The sequence below is a fragment of the Tachypleus tridentatus genome, chromosome 13, assembly GCF_004210375.1.
Source record: "Tachypleus tridentatus isolate NWPU-2018 chromosome 13, ASM421037v1, whole genome shotgun sequence".
NCBI classification, from domain to species: domain Eukaryota; kingdom Metazoa; phylum Arthropoda; class Merostomata; order Xiphosura; family Limulidae; genus Tachypleus; species Tachypleus tridentatus.
The window spans coordinates 271120071-271142708 of record NC_134837.1 but is presented as its reverse complement, the minus strand read 5'-3'; the positions used below and the strand labels follow the sequence as shown (position 1 = coordinate 271142708).

General features: G+C 33.3%; 1 protein-coding gene across 1 annotated transcript in view; it reads left to right on the top strand.

The window, feature by feature from the left end:
- LOC143236564 (E3 ubiquitin-protein ligase RNF212B-like) overlaps positions 1 to 22638 on the top strand; it is a 125702-nt gene that overhangs the window by 52944 nt on the left and 50120 nt on the right. The window contains exons 8-9 of the mRNA XM_076474865.1: positions 7549 to 7614; positions 19009 to 19064. Coding sequence (XP_076330980.1) covers positions 7549 to 7614; positions 19009 to 19064 — 122 coding nt within the window. The remainder of the gene's footprint in view (positions 1 to 7548; positions 7615 to 19008; positions 19065 to 22638) is intronic.

The following is a 22638-nucleotide window of genomic DNA, read 5'->3' as shown; positions in this document are numbered from 1 at the left end:
CAAGCTCCATCAGCCTTTTGAAAGTAGGGGCAATTACCCAGATTAAATGGCATGATACAATACTTGTATAAACCTTTTCAAGTGTTGAAAGTTGTCTTAGATTTGCTTGTGTCATCCAGATTGATATACCAGTACCCAGGTGCTAATTGTAAAGTGTTGAATCATTGGGCACATTTATTTGTCATGAGAATGAAAATTTATCAAAATAAATCATCATAGTTACCCATCTGAATTTAGTGAATAGGTTTTGTTATATTTTTTTATTTTTTCCTGCAACACTCTTTTGTAAGATCATTAGGGACATCATCCCTATCAACAATGTGATCAAGACATTCCACCTGGATGAACAAAAGTGCTCACTTCCCTGGTTTCAATTTAAGCCTGTGGTGTTTACATGCTGAAGTAACATGTTCAGGTATTCAGCAGCAGATTTAGTTCAAACAGCAAGATATTGTTGATATGAAACACATGTTTCTCTCATTGCATTCCATTCATTGCAAGCTCCATCAGCCTTTTGAAAGTAGTGAGCAATTACCCAGACTAAATGGCATGATACAATACTTGTTTAAACCTTTTCAAGTGTTAAAAGTTGTCATAGATCTGCCTGTGTCATCCAGATTAATATACCAGTACCCAGGTGCCAAGTGTAAAGTATTGAATCATTGGGCACTTTTCATCATATTAAGACATTTATTTGTCATGAGACAAATGGAAATGCATCAAAACAAATCATCATATTCACCCATCTGAATTTAGTGAACAGGTTTGGTATACCTTTCTTTCTTCTTGTCTATCACAATTAGAGATGGCCTTGCACTTTGTGAAGGCATATGATTCCATTTTTTAACAATGAGTGTATATCAGTAAAGAAAAAGCCATAATGTTGTTGGGAAGCCTGTGTTGTGGTGGTTTAATCACATATGTATCACCTGCATCTAAGAAATGGCAAGTTACATTTTGTTGATCAAATTAGTTAACTGGTCTCACAAAGATATTGATGGATTAAACAAATAAACTGCTCAACTTTTATCATAGTGTTTAATCCAGTCTTCTTGTTTATTTCTCATCCAGCAACCTAAGATATAGCTGTTATCATCACCTTCTTCTCAGATGCATTGCAACAAAGACAGTACCAGTGATACAGCAAGTTTATTCTACCTCCATTTCATTCACAATGACAATGATCATTCCAACTAGAAGCTGAATAGTCAATTTCTCATAGTTATGCAACCACACTATGACTTCATCCTGTCTCAGACAAATCAATATTGCCCAGCTGCTACCTGATTTCTAGACAGAAAACAGTGCATTTCATACAATGGTTCTATCAATTTGTAACAAAGCCACAAAACAGTAAACCAGTGAATATTAATACTACACACATACATGCAGGTACTCTGACTTTCTCTGATTTGTAGACTCATGTAGCACATTGTTCTCAGGACTGGTCAGGCTAACATCAGATGATTTTTTGAGTTCACCCATTTCTCAGAGTGCCTTGTACTTGATCAATCAGTTTCTTTATGCCTCTTGTATGAAACAGGAACAAGGTCTCTTGTCTCTGTACTTTTATGAGCACATGTCAAGCAGTACTCAGCCCTGGGAAATCTGGGCTATTACAGTAACTTTTGGCACAATTTGCCCAGTGCATTCTACCAAAGTTAGTGACTAGCCATGACATTGGCTTTATTACCTTTGAAGACCTGAGTTGAAATAACAAGTAGTGTTCACTGTTGACCCTCCAGCAGTTGTTAGTTGAAAATGATTACCTTTCTTACTATAGTATATAACAAGGTACATGCAGCTCACTTGGAATTGATGTAATTGCCTTCACCCAGAGCAGATGCTTTGGTTTTGTCTTTGGGAGAAATGTGGGCAGAAGCATATTCATCATTGGCTGGAAGCCTTGCTCTCTCACTGAGAACCAGTGGAGTTATTTTTCAGGCTAGGGTATATTGGCTCCTGGCTTACCTTTGGAAAAGTTCTGGTTCATCCTTATGTAGTCACTTTAGGGGGACGGTCTATCTGAAGTGTAGCTATTGTAACTGCTGTTGAGGCCTTCCTCTCCTGTGACTTATTCAAAGTCAAGGTCTGAAATCTCATTGCTGCTAAAATTGCCTATGTTTCAGTGAGAATATCTTTCATACCCATGAGATGTCTCATTTCTTCACCAGTTAGTCCCTCAGTGAACTTGTCTACAAGGATATCTTTCTGATCTGCCGAGGCCATTAAAAGGTATGTCTTTCCATACAAATGGTGTAGTTAGTCCATGTAAGTGATCAAGCTCTCATTGTAACTTCCCTTTCAAGCTATGAATTTAGCTTGGTTGTCCACCAGAATAAAATGCTGGTGCAACATGGTTACGATAGTGTCCCAATCCCAAAATTGCTTCTTGCTCAAGTGCTCAACATAACCAAGGGCTGGACAAAGTAAATTCAAAATTGAGTGTTGCACAACCTGTTCCTAAATCTAGTCATTCCAGGCAAAGTCCTGATCAAAACATTTAAGGATATTGTCCAGGTTTACCTTAACTGAACCCTTAAATATCAGACAAGAAATTATTTTAACATTCTGAATAAGGGAAGGTCAAAGAGTGTATTTTACAACTATTTTTACAAAGTTACATTCAGAATTTACTGAAACATTTTATTATAAATTTGTGTCAATAAATTCAGCATTAAAGCACAGTTTATAATTCAAATATACATATTATTCAAGCTTTAATTTCTTATTTTTAAAAGGAAATATCTAAGTAAGTTTTTCACTTTTCTGTATCACATGGCACTTCTGTATTCCAAGTTACCCATTTAAGTTTATTTTCTACCCTATCTGAGCTTCTGAGTTTTAATACAAATTACACATTTATAGTGTAGATATTAGTAAGTCATAATCTAAATTAATAACCTCCAATCTTCTTGATTTATTGAATTATAAGCCAGGTGTTCCTGTTGTATCCCATCATTAAAAAAGTAACAGTAATTTTCTCTTAGATATGCTTCTGGATTATTTGTAATCAATAGGAAAAATACTATATTAACTGACTGAATTCATTGTAATGGTAGCTGGTTAACAACAGATTTTTAAGTTATATGGCTCACAGTTTTATTTTTTGCTGTCTCCACTTATAGTTTAATTAGAAACCCAGTTAAATTATAATAGTTATAGGACACTATAACTATTATATTACACTATTTACTAACAGCAACTGTACCATACAATTTTATTATTAAAGTAATTAGAATGCAACTATCAGAAACGTTTTGAATTAGATAAGATAACCAAAGTGAAAATACTTGAATTAAAAACTTCTACATGAGGAATGTGTTTGTGAGATGTGTGTAGTACTATTCTATAAAGTTTATTTGTTGTAACATGAGGTTTGTTCTCACTAGGTAATTTATTACTTTGTTACTCTAGTTTAACAATTAGACATTTTGAAGAGCAGTAACAAAATAAAAATAAATTAAAGTAGTTGTGAAAAGGTTTGAGGACTGAAGATTTTAGGATAAATACTTGTAATTAGTTGTTACAATATGTACTCATTGTATTTTTACATAGTGGTTACAAGAGTCAAATGAACCAATCCTGTATACAGTGTCATGGTAGAAAAAGTAAATGAAAGTTATTGATGTTCATTTAGGAGGTTCTAGAGTTATGCAGTTTAAATATATAAACTTGCACTCAGACTGACTCAGTGGAGACTTCATAAATTCGTAGTCAAATCTTTAGCAAAAAATACTTAATTAAAAATTCTGAATTTTTGTTTCCAATGAAATTTTAATGTTTACTAAATGTTTGTAAATTTTTTGAAGATTTACTTGTAAACCCAGAGTTTCAGTTTGTATAGTTTCATGGTTATGTGTTGGTTTCAGGATTGGTCAAAATAGCAATATACTGAGGATTAACCTATGATTGTAGCAAAAACCTCTCACCCTTGGACTTTTGGCTAGTACCAGGCTGAGATGACCTAAACATCAAGGGTATGGTACCATAAGCATATTAAGAGACTTCTACTTTTTCTAGAACATTAAGTTCCTGCCCTCTAGTGGAAAAATGCCAGATTTTATTAGTTAGTTGATCCATTGGTTCTGTTACCTATGGTTATCCTGATATTATACCTCCTGTCACAGAGAGGCTCATGACTTATCCATGATTCACCAACTTCAACATTTTCTTACTTGCTAACAAAACAACTCAGGTTGGTGGTCATCATCCATCAATGGTGTCTCCAAATTTTCACATCTAGTCTTGAATTAAATTGGATCAATGATGGGGGTGAATTCCTTTGAATTAGCAAAGACCTAGGAGAATAGAGATATGGTCCTTTAATCACATATCCATCAGACTACACATCATCACTGTGGGCATCAGTTTTCTGTGTGTCCTGCACACTGAGATTGATTATCAGAAGGAAAGCTTGATCATTCATTCTGAGTGCATCAGTTATCCTTCCTAAATCTTTATTGCTATGAGAAAAATTTATCAACTTTTACAGCATTGGCAGAAGTCTGATATCCAGGAAAGGACATTCTGTGGTCAAGGTATTAATATTTTCTCCTTCCTACCTTCTCTGTCATATTTTTTAGTATGCTGATTTCCATTAACAGAAATCAGGTGGAATATGTTTTGCAAAGTTAAACTGTGTTCTATAACTCTAGCTGAGTCATAAAAAGAGATTGGACATTATTAAATACAATGAGAACAGTCTTTATTCATTTCACAGTCATTATAAATGTGTTCATAAAAGATGGCTCCTTTACTAGGGATTGGAGAACTCCCAGTTAAGAAAGGAATCTCTTTAAATCTCTGTGAAAAATTACTTAGAAACCATAGCATTAAGTAAAAGAAACAGTAATACTCTTCTTCTGATGGCATGTGCACAAACCACATTATCCTTCAAGTATTATCTGATTCACTTGTCTTTTATTTTACAGAAATATTTCCCATGAGAAAAAACATAAATGACACTTAGATAACTAAGCTGAATGAATTTAGCTACTTTCTAGAATCTAGACCAATGTTCAGTGTTATATCTACATGCACCAGCATGAATTAAAATCTTTAAAAAAACTCCTATGTTAAACAAAGTGAGAGAAAACACATGATATGTCCACCTAACACAATCTCAATGTATTTATTGCATAAAGAGCCATTTCTAGAGTAGAGGAGTGGACTTGCATTGAATACTTGATATTTGTTTCACATTAAGTGCAAAAATACAAAGTGAGCTCTCTTTGCTGTGTTCATCAAGGATATTGAAACCCCTTTTTTTAGCATTATAATCCTTCAAACTTACCATTGATTCACTAGCAGGCAATTCTTGGAGAAAAAGAAATTTATGTAAAGAAAGTCTCTGACATTTTCTTTATCTTTCACCCTCACCCCTCCTTAACAAAATATCACAATTTAACAATTTGGAAAGTTAATTTTCAAGATGTAAGTATTCTAAAAGTGGGAGTGGTTTAAACATTGTCATAAGAATATGCAACTTTAATTATTTTAAACAACACAACCTTACAGGTATTTCATATTTTGTTTACCATTGTTAAGTAAATTCCATTTTGATGCACAATGAAATATTTGTGAAATTGCTTTAGTGAAGCAGTTGTTAATAAAAATAATCATATTTTCAATTTTTATCAGGGACATAAATTGCTGGCATTGACTTAATTGTATGCTACAGGTTGTAATATGTAGTAGATCAAGATATCAGTATTTAATTGAATAACAACATGTAATTAAAATGGCCTGTTTTTAGTTTATGCTAAAATATTCCTAAAAATATTATGTGTAAAATCTGCAATGAATCAAAGTTTTGCAGCTTGCAGTTTTAAATACTTAAAATTTTATACATAAATTTTTAGAAACTGCTCTTAAACTTATATTCTGATATAAATTGTTTTTAGCTTGTTAGTTTATTTTTCAAATATTAATCAGTATAAACCATAAAGGCCTGGCATGGCCAAGCCTGTTAAGGGGTTCAACTCATAATCTGAGGGTTGTGGGTTTAAATCTCAGTTGCACCAAACATGCTCGCCCTCCCAGCAATGGGGGTGCTATAATGTGATGGTCAATGCCACTATTCATTGGTGAAAGAGTAGCCCAAGAGTTGGTGGTGGGTGGTGATGACTAGCTACCTTCCCTCTAGTCTTACACTGCTAAATTAGGGAAGGCTGGTGCAGATAGCCTTCGAGTAGCTTTGCGCAAAATTCAAAAACAAACAAACAAACCATAAAATAATGTAAACAATATAAAAAATATTAGTTGACAAAACTAAAAATAAAACAGTATTGTACTGAAGAAAAAATAAGGGTTGGTTCTGTTATATATCTATATTTTGAAGCTGGTGAGCTTTGTTTGATTTTGTATTATATCTAAAAGAGTTTTCCCTACTTTAAACTGTGAGAGCATTATAAGAGTTCCATCAATCCATTATCTTGGTGATAGAGGATCTTTTCTGGCTTCTTTCTCTCTAATTAGTAGCTCAAAATTAAGAATGGTAGCAGGTAGCCTTAGTATGAAAATAAAAATAAGAAATTAACATAAACTAACCTGTTCTTTATAATAACTAGAGATTGTGCAGTCAACATGCAGAAGGATAGATGTAGTAATTTGTTGTAGGTACAAAAAAAGAAATGATGCAAAGTTGAATTAAAACTAAGGTCACCAAGAGTTATTCTGGGTTCAGAGGTAACCATTTACCTATGGTACTTTAAGTAACTACCCTATAGCTGGGTGTAATTCCCTCATTACCCCCCTCTCCCCTATTGATGGTCTTAATAAAGACAAACATTTTATTCACTGATTAAAGAAGAAACAAATATTGGTTATTCGTACATGTAGTCAGAACATTGCATTGATGTGTTTATATATAAAATATAATGAACTCAATAAAAGTATACTTTGATTACAAAAGAAGAAAGTAAAAAAGTGAATTTTGTTTGTTGTTAAGCACAAAGATGCACAATAGATCTCTGTGCTTACTGTGTCCATTATTAGTATCAGTACTTATATTTTAACATTATAAGTTGTCAGATTTGCTGCTGAATCTCTGGAAAGCTAAATTAGAATGTAAATTGTACTTGCAAATAAACTTAGAACTGTTGTAATCAAAGCACTTGAGTAACAGAATCAACAGAATCAATGGTTAAAAAAGCTAGAAACATGAATGAGACTTCAAAGACAAATTTAGTATCCTCCAAAATTACTTTTATTATTCAGCTTCTCTCTTTAGTTGACCAATCAGAAAATGGGATCATATATAACCAGAGATATATTTGATCCATGTGAAAACAGTAGAGCAGTCCTACATGTACCAGGTAAAATAAGAAACAGTACAGTTATCTGCCACAAAAACAAAACACCTGAAAATGAATTGATATATTTTTGACTGGATTGAGGATATTTCATATTAGAATGTTAGTAAATATATAAATATTTTCTGAGTATAAAATATAAACTGTGCTACCATTAAAAACATTATTGTATAACTCTAGAAATTTATTTTTGTTTGACTTTTGAAAGCATTGAAAGTTTTTTGTACCTTAGTGATAATGCCACACTTCAAGAAGAAAATCACATCTTACGCAAGAAACTCATCCAGAATGATTTGAGGTGAGCATTCATATTATTTTACAAATTTCATGCTTAAAAAATGATAAGATACTATTATGACCAAGCTTAAGAAAACAAAAAATATCATTAATGGTTTCCAGTCTCACAGATTTAATAATGTACTGATTATATTTAGTATTATGTAGCATACCTTTGTGTGAATTTATTACACAACTTAAATACATTAACTTTTCATCCAATTTTTGTTTAAAAAATACAATAATATAAGACAGTATCATCACAGAATAGTTTATGTCATTTCTTGATATTATTTGAGTATTCTGAACAATAAGCTTTCATTTTTCATGTATTTTTTAAGAAAGCTTGTTTGGTTGTTTTGTAATTTTGCACAGATCTACAAAATGGGTTGTGTTCTGTCCACCAAGAGTATCGAAACCCACTTTCTAGGCTTGTAAGTTTAGACATACCATTAAGCCACTGGGGGTTTTAAGAAACCATAACCAATTGTGAACATATTTTTACTTTAAACATTTAAGTGGTTGTATACTATTGTATAAATGTTTAATACTTATGAACAACTTAAAACTCTACATGTGAACTTGGTTTGTTTTAAAAGAAGGATTCAGTTTACTAATTTATGTTAAAAGAACTGAAAAATTTGCATTTTTTTTTGTTATTCTTGTTTTGCAAAATAAGATATCAAGAAAATCTACTTGTGGTTATAAATATTTTGTATAAGTAATGATCTGATTGTGACAAGCAAAAGACAGTATTGACATTCAGCTGGCATCATTCTTCATGCATGTTTATGTGATTTCCATTTGCTATTTTAAAACCTAAAAATTATGAATGTTAGGAGAAGGAGCAAACTTTTAACACAGTGAGATCACAAATAAGCATATAATAATCAAATATGGAAAATACTTTTTACTCTTAGTGCTTACTTCCTGGAAAAAAGATGAAGTAAGTAAGTGACTCAAGACTCAACATTCCCTTTCTGTGATTGTAAGTGATGGAATGTAGTTTTCTGTCACTAAAAATATAATACACAATTACTTGATTTTCACAAGAAAATGGAGATTTCAATAAGCTAATTTGTAGAAGACCAAATATATATATATATATATTGATTTATTAGGGGTATTGTGAAAGAGACAAAAAACATGATGTAAAGTTAGACAAAAACAACTTTATTAATTGAAAACAAACAAAAGAATGGTTGATTGACTTGGTAAAGGAATACTGTAATGTGATAAGTTAAAATAGAAATAAAAATTGAAAAAAAAACTAAATAGAAGAAACTGCAGTTTGTTAAATGAAGGAAAATGGAAATAAAATTTACTTAGAAAATAAACTGAAATGTTTTGGCTTTTGTATGAAAGTGTGCAGTTAGCAAAAGATGCAGCAAATAAAGTGAGATTCACAAGCACAAGCAAATTTTGCCTCTTCCAACCAGAATCACATCTGGTCAGAAACTACTGAAGCTACTCTCATGTTTTGAAATAATTCACTTCTCTGTACAAAGTATCTAAATATCTTTCACCTGCCTTTGACATTTTGTGAATGCTGCTAGACTTGAACTGTCTTCTACCTAAAGCATGTGTTTTGACATGAACTGCACTAGTTTATGATATAAATATAAAGCAATAAAAATTTAAACACTCATTTTTGTGAAATTTATTCTGCCTTTTCACAATGTTAATATTATTTACTTTAAAGCTTCATTAGCACTAAGTAACTAAGCAAGATTCTTGATCTGAAGAAATACTCAACCATGAATTCTTGCTGATACCGTGCCTACTATGTCTGTATCTACTAGAGGCTCATTGAGTGTTGAAGGCATTTTTTGTCATAGTTTATCACATTTTGGGTTCTTAGCTGCCTTCTTTTTCTCATCTCTTTGTCCCAACATCAAAAGTGCATTATTCTCTCTTTCTGAAATTCATCATATTGATGACAACTTTGATTGGTTATTTCTACATACCAAGCTCCCATTAGGTCTTTGTATATCTGTTGAGGAAAATGTTCTCCAAATCATTTTGTATATTTGATTATTCAGGTTTTTTTCCCCTTTCTTGTGTGTCTTTTGATTTTTCTCATTTCTCACTGCATAATCTTACACTGAAGATTATTTGATTTTTTTATTCTTCTCCAGACATATGTGTCCATGATGGCTTGTTTCTGGATCAACTTCATTCCTACTTTCAAATGTCTCATTCTCCTTTACTCCAGGATCTCTCCCCCTTTTCAACTAGGGGGGGGCTAATCTTCTGTTTCTAGTGATACTCTCTATTATTTGGTTTTCTTTTCTTTACCTTTATTTCTTACCCATTTCAATTGTTACTTGCCTTCTCTTCATTTACTGTTTGAAGCTCTATACTATGAACTTAATGGCCTTCAGTTCTCAGTACCATGGTCAAGATTTTGCCTTTTACCTTGTCTTTGCTTGCATGATTCTGTTGCTTAGCTCTTTATCATTGTCTTCCCAATTCTTATCTGTGTGAACTCCATCTCACTTATTTTCTTCACCATGAAGTCTTCAGAGGTGTTTGTAATACTTTGAAGGTTTGGTTTGAGGCTGATGTCATTCATCCTTTATTTTTGTCTCTCACGAATCCAGTCCTGTTCTTTTATGCCATGAACTCCTCACCACTCTTACATTTCCATGTTTCCCATTTGCCTACTTCTTGTTGCAATTCCCATTTTGACGAACTGAAGATCACATGTCTAAAACTGACTGGTCTATTTCTCTTTATCATTCATTTCTGGATACCAGGCCACTTTAGTATTCATGGGAACAAGCTCACTGACACTGTAGCTAAGTCCATCTGCTTTGGTGCTGTCACTGCAGTCTATCCCATACATGGACAATGGTCCTGGATTCAAGACTCAGCTCTGCCCCAGTTGGCAGTCGACTTGGAGTGAGCAACGTGATAACAAGCTTTTCCAGATCAAACTTTCTGTTGCTTTTTGGCTGTCTTTCTTCCGTAGTGATCAGAAAAAGGAAGTTGTTCTGGCTAGGCTAGGCCACAGTGTTTTAACTCATCATTTCCTTTTATCTGGGACCGATGTACCAGTGTGTGGTCTGTGACACTCAAGTCACAATAGCTCACATTTTACTGTTGTGCTGTCATTACGACTGTAAGCAATGGGACCATTTTAGACATCCAACACTGGTACTTGGCTGACCCTAACTCAGGTGCTGTGGATATTGTGTATAATGGTGATGTTTGGGTATAGTGCTCACAGAACCCTGGCATTACTGCAGTGTTCTTGTTTGGCATTGCATGGTGGTTGGGGACAGTGGGCACTGAAATGTTCTTACTTTATTATGGATACCCCAATTCATGAACAAAAATTAAAAATTGTTAAAAAAATGATAATTGGTAAATGGCCACTAATCGATGACTTTGTTCAGCAGTCACCATCAGAGTCAGTTTCTGTACCTAGCTTTCTCATTTTGCAATCATTATCTGAAAAAATCTTTGGACAGATGGCTCCCTTTTTTATTTGGAAAAGATTAGAAGGGGTTGCTGGCTCCCTAAGTCAGTAAGAAAGTTACATTCTGGAGGCTAAAACTCCTCCTGAATTAAAAGAACATTGGGGAGATACCCATAGGGGTCACTCTCCATACTACTCTGAGTTCCTCATGAGGAGTTAGTGTTGAGAGGGACTTGAAGAACATTCCAGAGTCAGAAAACTACCATGTATGGACAACTCACCACCTTGAGTTCTAATTCTGCATTCATTGTTTGAGAAATATTTAGAGCAAATGTCCCTCTTTTTTTATTCAAAAGGGATTAGAAGGGCTTGCTGGCTCCCCAAGTCATTAAGGAAGCTGTGCTCAGGAGACATCTTGGTGGAAACATTTTCACTACACACACCAGAATTCCTCCTGAATTCAACAAGCATTGGGAATGTACTCATTTAGGTTACTCCCCATACTACCCTGAATTCCTCAAGAGGAGCTATTGTTAAGAGGGACTTGACAAACTTCCCCCAAGTTGGAGATCCTTGTTAGTTTTTCCAGCCAAGGTGTTTCTGTGGTGTGCCAAATCTCCACTTGCAAAGATGGAATGATGATGTCTACTAATATTCTGATTTTAACATTTACATCATCATGTCCAGCTGCCACAGTCAAGGCAGGTTATCTGAACTGTAAGGCATGATCATACATTCCTAACCCTCTCAGATGTTTCCAGCATCAACAGTTTGGTCACTCAAAGACTCAAAGAATGCAAACTGGAACCACACTGTGTTAACTGTAGTGGTTCACATCCCTCTTACTCTAGTTCTTGCCCTAAGTGGGTGGAAGAGAAAGAGTTTCAACAATATCTCCTACCCAGATGCTCAGAAGTTATTGTACCTCACTCCATTGCAGACATATGCTGCTGCACTCCATATACTGCCACAGTGGGAGTGCATGCAGATCTCTGTTGCTCCATCAGAGTAGTTTGCAAAACATCTGGAGTCTCTTGTCTTCCATGATTAAAAGAGTTGACCAGTCTATGTCCCCACCACTCCTTCTGTTGGCTGCCTGGGTCCACTTCCTTTCACTTTGGGTTTGAGTGTTTCCTCAGGTCCACCTTCTTCTTCAACTCTGAGCTGCAAAACAATTATTCATTCATGCCCTCAATTACTGGAATCTTCATCCACAAACATTTCTCTTGCCCTGAATCATGTAGAAGCTATGCAGTACACAAACTGTACTGTTTATACAGACTTGCTTAACTCTCTACTATCCTTGGAATCTCTTCACATTAGTTCTCACCTTGTTATCATTGATATTCAAAACTGACTGGTCTATTTCTCTTTATCATTCATTTCTGGATACCAGGCCACTTTAGTATTCATGGGAACAAGCTCACTGACACTGTAGCTAAGTCCATCTGCTTTGGTGCTGTCACTGCAGTCTATCCCATACATGGACAATGGTCCTGGATTCAAGACTCAGCTCTGCCCCAGTTGGCAGTCGACTTGGAGTGAGCAACGTGATAACAAGCTTTTCCAGATCAAACTTTCTGTTGCTTTTTGGCTGTCTTTCTTCCGTAGTGATCAGAAAAAGGAAGTTGTTCTGGCTAGGCTAGGCCACAGTGTTTTAACTCATCATTTCCTTTTATCTGGGACCGATGTACCAGTGTGTGGTCTGTGACACTCAAGTCACAATAGCTCACATTTTACTGTTGTGCTGTCATTACGACTGTAAGCAATGGGACCATTTTAGACATGTTTTTACTATGGGTTCACCCCTGACGTTAGACAATGTCATTGGTAATGATTACAATGTCATCCTCAGTTGTGTTTTTAAATTTTTAAAGGCCATTGGCTGTTTTAATTCTCTTTAAGTTTTTATCTGACTTTGGGCCACTGTTTTAGATTTAACTTAATTTCCAATCACACTTTATAATACTTTCACTGCCATTTCATTTTCTTTTACAAGTTTTTTGGTGCAAAAAAGCCTAGTTTCTTCAAGCTATAAAATGCCAAACAGTAACCTTTATACCCAGTTAGCTGAAGTTTCATGGCACATTTGTTTATGTTTGGAGAACTCTGTATTTCTTTAGTGACCAACTAATGAGTCATTCAGGTTCTAACTCATAGCCTTACTCTTCACTTCCTTGTCTGTCCATTTTTTTCTGTTTCTTTTCCTCCTAGTTGATAGTTTGATAGTTAATGTCTTTTACATCTTGATGTTATGGTATCAGATATTTTGAACATGAATGTGATCAAGAGAATTATTTGCCCTTCTGCAAGGTTTTTATTTTCATGACTTTGTTGTCTTTAGAAAGACCAGGGGATGATGTTTCATCTTCAGTTTTTTTTTTCAAACTAATTTTTTTGATGATTCCTCAGTTCAAAATGTAGATACTTCTTCATTACTGTTGGTCCTTTTTTTTCCCCAGACTATAAGTGTCCAAAGTTTACAGCTCACGTGCCTTTCTTCATGTTATGATTTTGCCATACCACAACTTTTTTTTCAATTCATTCACCAGGGTTAGATGCACCAGTTTCAAGCTCTCCATTTCAGCACAATTGTGTAATCTTGTGTCTCCAACTAAATAATCAGAGTGTTTGTTCACCACATTCACAGCCTTGGACTTTGATTCCATTATTATCTGGACCATTGGCTACTATTTGCGTATTCTTGAGATACCTCTTTTTTAGCCATGTCATTTCTCTTCCAAGAAACAGTTCGTTTGGGTTAGTTTGTCAAGTTTTACAAGTTATTCCTGACTCCAACTTAACCTTCTGCCATATGTTTGCAAGTTATGGAGCATCTGGTTATTTTGCGCATTTCTCCTATACTTTCTGTATGAGAAGTTCCATAACTACTTTGGGGATTTTCACACCCATAGACCATCTTTTCCCTTTAAGTCAGGCTTTTTTAATAAGCTTTAAGCAAGCAAGGAAACATTTCTTGTAATTCTATCTCTTTTGAGATGTTACCACCTTCTCATCTTTATAATTTGTTTTTGTTGATGCCTGTATTATGCCAGTACTGTGGTTTGTAACTAGTTGCCACCTCTCCATCTCTACACCAATACATCTCTTACTGGTTGAGGCACATCATTAGACTATTCCACATCCTCTGGGGTTTGGTCTCCTGTAGAGCATACCTTACACATCAGTATTCAGGAACTCTTGGCAGTCCATTATTATGTTCCTATTTACTCTTTTACATTGTAGGTCAATTGTTCATGATCTGGATTCTTTGCCAGCCTGTCATGTCCACTTTCAATTCAGATTGACTCTCTCTCAATTGAACAAGTTTCTTTTTATATAGCTGTCAGTTCATTCTTCTAAAATCTATCATTGGAACTGTTTCCAGTTGAGTGCACCAATGATCAATGCATTTGTCACTCCTTTCAACACCAAACATTCCCTCTTCTGGTTCTTAATACCTCACCTGCTTTTGTTGTAGTTATCCTCAGCTAGGACTGGACTTTTTTTTGCTCTACATGTACCTTCCTTTTGACCTTCTCACATGTGTTGGTGTTAATCGACTCCTTTTTGGCTGGTTCAGTCTTAGTTTCTTATTTTTCACCAGCTGGCACCCATGGCACTTCTTATTTACCTTCATTGCTTCAACTTCATGTGTCTCTTTTTCACCCTTTATCTTCATGCATGGAATATGTTCAGTTCCTCACTTACCAACCAGGTTTCTCTTACCATGCAGCTTTTCTTTTAACCTGTTGATGTCACCATTCTACTTTCTGTTTATGAGGGCAAGTGGCATATTGTTTTCTGATGGTCCATCTGCCACTCTCTACCATCAGGCCATCCTACAGTTGCACACCTTTCAATTTTTCTTTACCTGATTGTTTGACCAAGGATTATTGGTTTCTGCTCTTGCAGGCTTTCATGCAGTCACGTCAAATAGAATTTGCTTTTCTTGCTATGGTTATATCTTTTTTCTCCTTTGTCTTTATACTCTGTTCTGCCCCTTTTTAATTAATATTCTTTCTTTTCCAGTTTCTAGGACCTTAACATGGTTCTCCCTATTCTTACCAAGGCTCCCTTTGAACCCTTGACCACTTGTTCCATCTCTTGTAGTATCTCTCTATTAGAACCTATTTCCTTCTCCATCTTGCTTGTGGTCACCCGCAATCTGAGCTTCATGCATTGGATGCTTCCCATACTTTGTTTCACTGTTACTCCTTGATTTTACTTCTTGGTGGCTAGGAAAGGAGATCATACATTTTCTTCCACATGTCTTCTTTTTGTCTTGACTCTCGATGATCATACTGGCTCTGTATGCCTTTTGTGTCTGGTTTGATTGGTCAGGTATTACACACACATTTCATTGTTGAATACAGTTCCTGTCTTCCATGAATTATCATGAAAAAAAGCCAGCACCAGAAGAGGGACTTCCCATTTGGTTGCACATTTTGGCTTTTCAGCTTAGGTTTCATTGTAATCCATTGTATTTTCTCCAGTGAAAGACTTTTATGGTTAGGTGCAATTAGGAATTAGGCACCTCCCCTGTCTGTTTTCAGTGGAAATTCCTCCAACCTGTTCTTTGAAAGGAGCATAGAAGGCCTTTGCAATTCCTAGATCCTAACCATTGGCTGTGAAATTTTTCCAGAGAGAGCTCAAGTGAGCTACACAGTGAAGATGAAAATTGGACAAGAGAATTCATGTTGGTATAATGCAGAGCAGCATTATACAATAAGCTAATTTCTTAGTGAGTTCGACTAGCTGGATAGAGAGATACGCTCATCATGATGAGTTAAATGTGCAACAGTACACTTACCAAATTATATGGTCTGATTATTGCCATAGCTACACAACACCTCTTGTCCATCCAATATATTATGTGGTTGTGTATTTTTCTGCTCATCCCTGTGAAACCCAAGATTATTTTTCTTTCTATTTTTATACTTTTATCAGTGCTAAGACTGTACTCTGCATAAGATGGACATCTCCCACTAGTGTTGCCCCTCTAGTAAGCTTCTGCTATATGGTATTAAAATTCAGTTGTTTTTCCCCTTTGTATTGTCTTTTTGGAAGGGAGCTCTTCTACGTTCCCAGGATTGTACTGGCCCCTCCACAACATTAGTGTGGGATTCTACCTCCTGTGTGAAGTGAGATAAGTGAATAATTTGGAAAGTAAAGTGAAAATATATTTCATATAGCTACTTCTCTACACATCTTTGCACTCTTCCTCCCCATTACTAGTGCATATTATTCTTGCCTTATTTAAAAATGAAGTTAATTTCTAGTGCAAGTACTTAAGCGGATCTACTATGCAAGGAGTATGTGTTGTCACCTTTTTATTGGTGGAGGGATGTTGTCACATGATTATTACATCATGCATTAATGCAATTTATGTCAAAACATGTGTCTTAGTGGGGGATAGTTCAAGGATAGTGGCATCTAAAAAATCTTAAAGGCAGATCTGCAAGGAATAGCTTCTGTGTGCAGAAAGGTAAGTATCTATTAGAAATGAATTTTCAGTTAAGGAAAATGTTAATTTCCATATTATCTCTGTAGCTTATCAATCAGAAAATCAAATAAAAATATAGTAGATACCTATGTTTCAAATGATGGTCATAAAACATGCCACATACACTAAGTAAAGTCAGATACAAATTAACTATCTTGTGAATGTTTTAGACAGCTTCATGGATCTGTCCCTGATCAGAAAGCAAAACAGTCAAGTTTGTACATGACCTCAACTATATTTAACTCTGTATTAGAGTGTAATATAATTGTTATTGCTGTTGATAATATGAGGCATAAACTATAGGAGAATGAGGAATGTCATATTTACATGCTGCAACCCTTTTCTCCCTTATTTTAAGTTTGCATACTAGTCAGCTTTAATTTGAATTTTGAATCAAGATAAAATTAGTAATATAATGCAGTTTGGCAGAACCTAATGAAAGCCATGATATTTGGTTAGAGTGAATGCAAATGCAACAGAATAGCATAGGATGCCTAATGTGGTATTGTACTAAATGAACCATGCATTCATAAGACTTAAAAGTAAGACAAATACTGTCTCGTAACTTGCTAACTAACTTGTAACCTATAAAATACAAAGAAAAATGAGTAAAAAATGTCTTTTAACATACTCAATACAATGTAAAGCCAATTATTTGCATAAAAAAGCATGGTAAAATAAAATCCACTTTTAAGACATTGAAAATGCAGATATACTTAAGTAGAATAATGAATAATTAGTAACAACATTTTTGTACATTCTAGGAAAGAGAAATGCTGAAATGCAAGGAAACAAACATTTGAAGAATGAAAATGCATAAAATGTGAGATACACACACCTGCTGATTATGCAGTATAGAAAATAATATAACAAAAGTGTTATATGAAAAATTGAAATCAAGCATTAATTAAAATCAATATATCTGACCAAAATAAAAATTAGAAAATAGTGGCAAGCCATTTGAAATAGTTATGGGTAAAAAGTGTATACTGTTCTATTGATTTCAGTTTAATCACATTGTACAGTACTTTCATTCACACCATTCTTTTTCACTTTGAGTGTTAATGAAGATTTTTCATAGTTATCATGGCTAGTACAGTGGAGGTTGATATCATTCCAGGATAGTTGTGCTGAATTTAATAAAAGACACGTGGCTTTACATCCAAGTAATGGTCTTGCCATGCAATTGATTTTTTTATATCATTCATCTGGGAACCATTCACTCAGAAATTTATGCAGCATTTCCTGTGAGTCAGTTGTAAATATTATTTTATGTTAGTGGCACTATCTGTTTGTGGCTCATTGTTTTCAACAGTCCAGAAGAATTTTTGCTTTATTTTGACAGTTTCTGCTTCATCCTTTACCAAATCTACACATTTTATATTTAGTCATCTGTCCACTCCTTACTGTTTCATGAAGTGCCTTTTAGACAATCTCCTGTTTTGCTGGTGTTTGAAGGAGTTTTCATGAAGCTATTATGACTCATTTGAAAAGAGCAGTGGTTTGATGATGAAATGTATGATCTGCACATAGTAAGGCTTTAGTGAAAAATTTTGCTTGTAACTACTGTAAGTGTTCTGCAATGCTGGTGAAGCTTGTGAAATGTAATGATGGCTTTGATGTGGTTGGTTGATGTAAATCTCTAGACCATTCTCAAACAGATCTGAAGTTGTAGTGGATCAACATCTCACCAGTATCTTGCAGATGACATTTGTGCTTTGGCTAACTTGCAGTTGATTCTTCCAGGCTTCACAAGTTATGCTCCACTTGGATGTTGATTGATATTCAATGTTACATCTGGGACAAATTTAGTGCTATTACAGTCTTAAGTTATCTGTACTCTTTCACTATGAGAAATTAAACTCTGAATTTTTGTGTTGTAAGTTCATAAATTTATTACTAACCCAACAGCAGACTATTAAATTATTTTAACATGGCGTTGTTACAGGAAAAACCTAAAATTATTCAGTATTATGCAGTATGTGTCCACGTAATTGAAAACTTTAGGGTTAAAGAATACATTTAGATAAGGCAGCTGGCAGATATGAAAGTTTTTTTATTTTCACAGTATTTTAGAGATGATCATTAGAGTATGTTTTTATAATATAGCATATTACATTTTTACTCTTTCATAGCATTGTTTTATACATGCTGTAAATTAGAATTAAGACTTCATGCCTTCAAATTTTAAAATTTGCTTGAAATGAAGTATGGATATTCAAATTTAAGTAATGCATGAAATAAGTTATGCTAAATGCAATTAACGGATTTTTTTCATTTACTTCTGTAGTTCTAAACTCTACCAACTTATTAGTATCACAACAAATATATTAGTGTAAAAGCTATTCAATAATTTAATTTTTCAGTGTTTTATACATCTGAGTTTTAACTTGTAGGTTAACTAGTATCAAAACGTGAATATGGATGTAAAAATATACTCTTTAATATAACTTATTTGTGATACAAAACAAGTTGTTCTTTTCTAGGAAGTCATTTACTGATACATCTGAAGGAATAACAGAATCACCAAGACAACTAAATGGTATGTAAATAATTATTTAATTCTATTTATTGGTGTTTTAATGGATATAAAGTAGTGCATTAAAGTTCTTAAACCAATAATGGAATGTTTTTCTTGATTAAATGAGATACTTAATGAAAAATCATGAAACAGCTTAAGATATCTTTAGACTGTTGTTTTTTAATTCATATAATTAAAGCATAAATGAGAAACGTATAATTTTGCACTATGTTTTTTAATTTTTGTTCGTCAGCAGATTTCATTTTTATAATTTGTTTAACATTAAAATGTGAATTATGAAATAAAGTTTAGTAGTTTTGATGAAATTGGCATGATAATGGGCATGCATATATTTGAAAGCAACTTAAAAAATGATTCTTAAAAGTGTACATAAAATGCTATGGAACAAAGTAATCATAGTGAAAATATTCCTTTATTCGCACCTAAATATGTATAATAATATGAAAATAATAGTAATGTTTAAAATTAATTTTTAAACAAGGTTTGTGAATTGTGATTTAATTATGGATTCATTGTAGTGTATATAGATATAGTTTTAAGTTTCAAGCCAACTTGCAAAATTTTGTATGAGTAATGTGTTGATACATATATCCATAGACATTGTAAGCATTCCTAGTGCACTGTGCTAATATTTAAATAAATGGTAATATGTCATAAAAATATTTTTATATTGTAAAAAAACAACAAAAGGAATGTGATGGCTATTGAAACATTTTTACGTGACAATTTTTTATATAAAATTCAATTTCTCACATGCACTAATTACAGGTAAGTGTTGCAACTTCAATAGTGAGAACAATGTCAGAAATGTTATGGAGATTTGAATTTGTATTTGTAATTGAGTTTAAGAAAGAAAGTGAACACAATGCAAAACCAGCAAAACAAAAACATTTTAGTTTACATACAAGACATAAGAAAAACAAATATAATTCAGTAAAAAGACATAAACATATTTATGTTGATGTGGAGGAAGATCTCTTTGTAGGCAGATTCTGGATCAAACTGTGATAGCTAACATTATATAGGGAAAATAATTGTATCATCTCTCTCAGAATGTATGAGGTACATGTGTCAACATCTAGTCATTCCATAAGTAAAAACAGTTTGGAGGCCATGTTCTCCACGTGTCAGTAATCCCATTGCACAATTGATGTTTCTGTAAAAAGTATACAGTTTTCAACCATGCAGTTTTACCACAACCTCTTTTATAAGAAACTTTGAGTAGTGCCAAAAAAGGATGATGTGCTACAATATATATATATAATAGTAACTATATTAGAACAAGTTATGCAGTTACCATAGTAAGTTCTCTGTTGTAAATTCTCTTTTTTGCAGTCACATTTGCATACATTTGAAGAACTTTTGAATTTTCACCTATATATATTACATAATAAACACCTGGTGTGTTTCACAAACCACTACACATCTATCCAGATACTTTAAGAGGTTTATAATGCTTACATTTTCAATGACACTGTTTGAGTTCAACAGAATGGGTGATTGAGCAAAATGTTTTGTGGCTCATTCTAACTCTTATATGCTGCATTTTGTATTGTATAATTTGCACTGATTTAATTAAAATTATTTTTTTTAATTAGCTTAGTTTCATTTGTATAGCCAGTTTATTTTATTAGGAATTCTTAATAACTCTGTGATATGTGATTGAAGAAACAGTTCAAGTTAAACATTTTGTGAAGTATGATTGAATGAATAGTTTGATTTAATTATTGTGCACTATATATATCACCAAAAAAGTGATTCAGGTACCCAAAAAGAAGAGTTAATGTGAACTTTTCAGAAATTATTCATCCCAGATGATATACACTAATATTTGATTACTCTGCTTAACCCAATGAAAAAAGTCAATAATTGTTGGAAATTGTAATAAGTGTTGCCAAAATAATGTTAAAATAATTAACAAGATATAAGAGTAGATACCTGTATCACAATAAAGTTAGTCTGCTTAAAATAAAGAAATTCCATTGATCATAGTAACAATATGAAAATTGATAAGTGAGCAGAACAAAACATTTAATACACAGTTTTTTTAATAGTATATTCTGTCATTCAGGGATTTAGTTTTTAATTTTTTTATACCACATTATGTAATTCAGAGATTTAATTTTAAAAAATTAATCCTCTTTCTTCATGTGAATCTTTAGTTTTAGAAATCTTAGCTTTTCTGTTTTTGATATAAAATTGTTTTCAGATTTAATATATTTATGCTTAGATAATTTTAAACTGTCTTTGGTTTATTTATAACATATTGTTGTATAATGTTGTTTTTTTAAAGCTAGACATCTTTACTGTGATGCTTTTTTCCAGAGAGAGAGTATTGGTTGATATTATGTCTGAGAATATGAGTGTCTTAGTGAGTGGAATTTTCTTGAAAGTTTAGGAAATGATTTGGAAGTATAAATATCTGAGTTAGACAGGATTAGGTTGTTGAGATGCTTGTTTATATATTAGGTCAGTCAGCTACTTAGTTTAGTGCTGTAAAATTTGTGTTTTCATTTATGTACTAGTTGTAGTAGATACAAAAACTAGAATAAGTACAAAAGTTAACAAGTTAGTAACTGTTTAGTGTTGCTTGTGATGTTAGGCCTACTGTTAGTTGCATGGAACTTGTTCTGATTTGAAATTAAGATTTAGATGTTTGCTTTCATTAAAATGACTAGAATTGACCCTATTTTTTTATAAAGTAAGTTATAATAACTCATTTAACAGTAGAAGCCATTATAAACTTATGTCAGGAATGGGATTGTTTTGTTGAAAATGAAGTAAAATCCAAACCAAATTTTAAGATGATAATATGTGCAGATAGCCCTTATGTAGCTTTGCAAGAAATTCAAAACAAACAAAAATGTGTTCGATAGAAAATTAAAGTCATGGAAATAATGCAATAGTGAAAAGGAAATCAAGAAGAAAAATACAAAAAATCAAAAAAGAACAAGAAGAAAGAGACAGAAAATGTGAATAAATAAATGAAAACATTAAACAAAGAATAAGAAGAAAGAGATAGGAAATATTCTTAATAATTAGATTTAGAGTGTTTAGTCGAAAAGAAGTTTTTAGTGCAAGGTTTAGGAGCAGATTAACAAGGAAAGACACGGTCTTAGCAAAAGTTGGGGAAAGTGTAGAAAGACTTGCTTAGTTATTCTGTGAAATGATAAAGCATCATGGTGTGACATGTACATATGTTATACATTCAACTTTCTTGTGATATTAGAGTATTTATTCTGTATATGAGTGGGCTTCACATAACATATGATTAAGAAAGCTATTAAGTATGTCTAATTCTCACTGTTTTTATTACTTTGTTATTATATAGGGGATAATACCTGTACTTGTGGTTATTTCATAATACTGCACAGCGTAAAGGTGTTAATAGCAGTGTCATTCAGTAGTAGTTAATGTGATATTTCAATGTTTTAGACACATCTGTGTTTCATTGAGAATGGCCAAACATGTGCATGTGCTAGTCATTCTGGTTAAATGCAATATTTCTTGAGAAGTAAGGAAAAAGGGAGTTAAATAGTCTAGTACACAAAATCTTGAGGAATAAGCTGTTTGA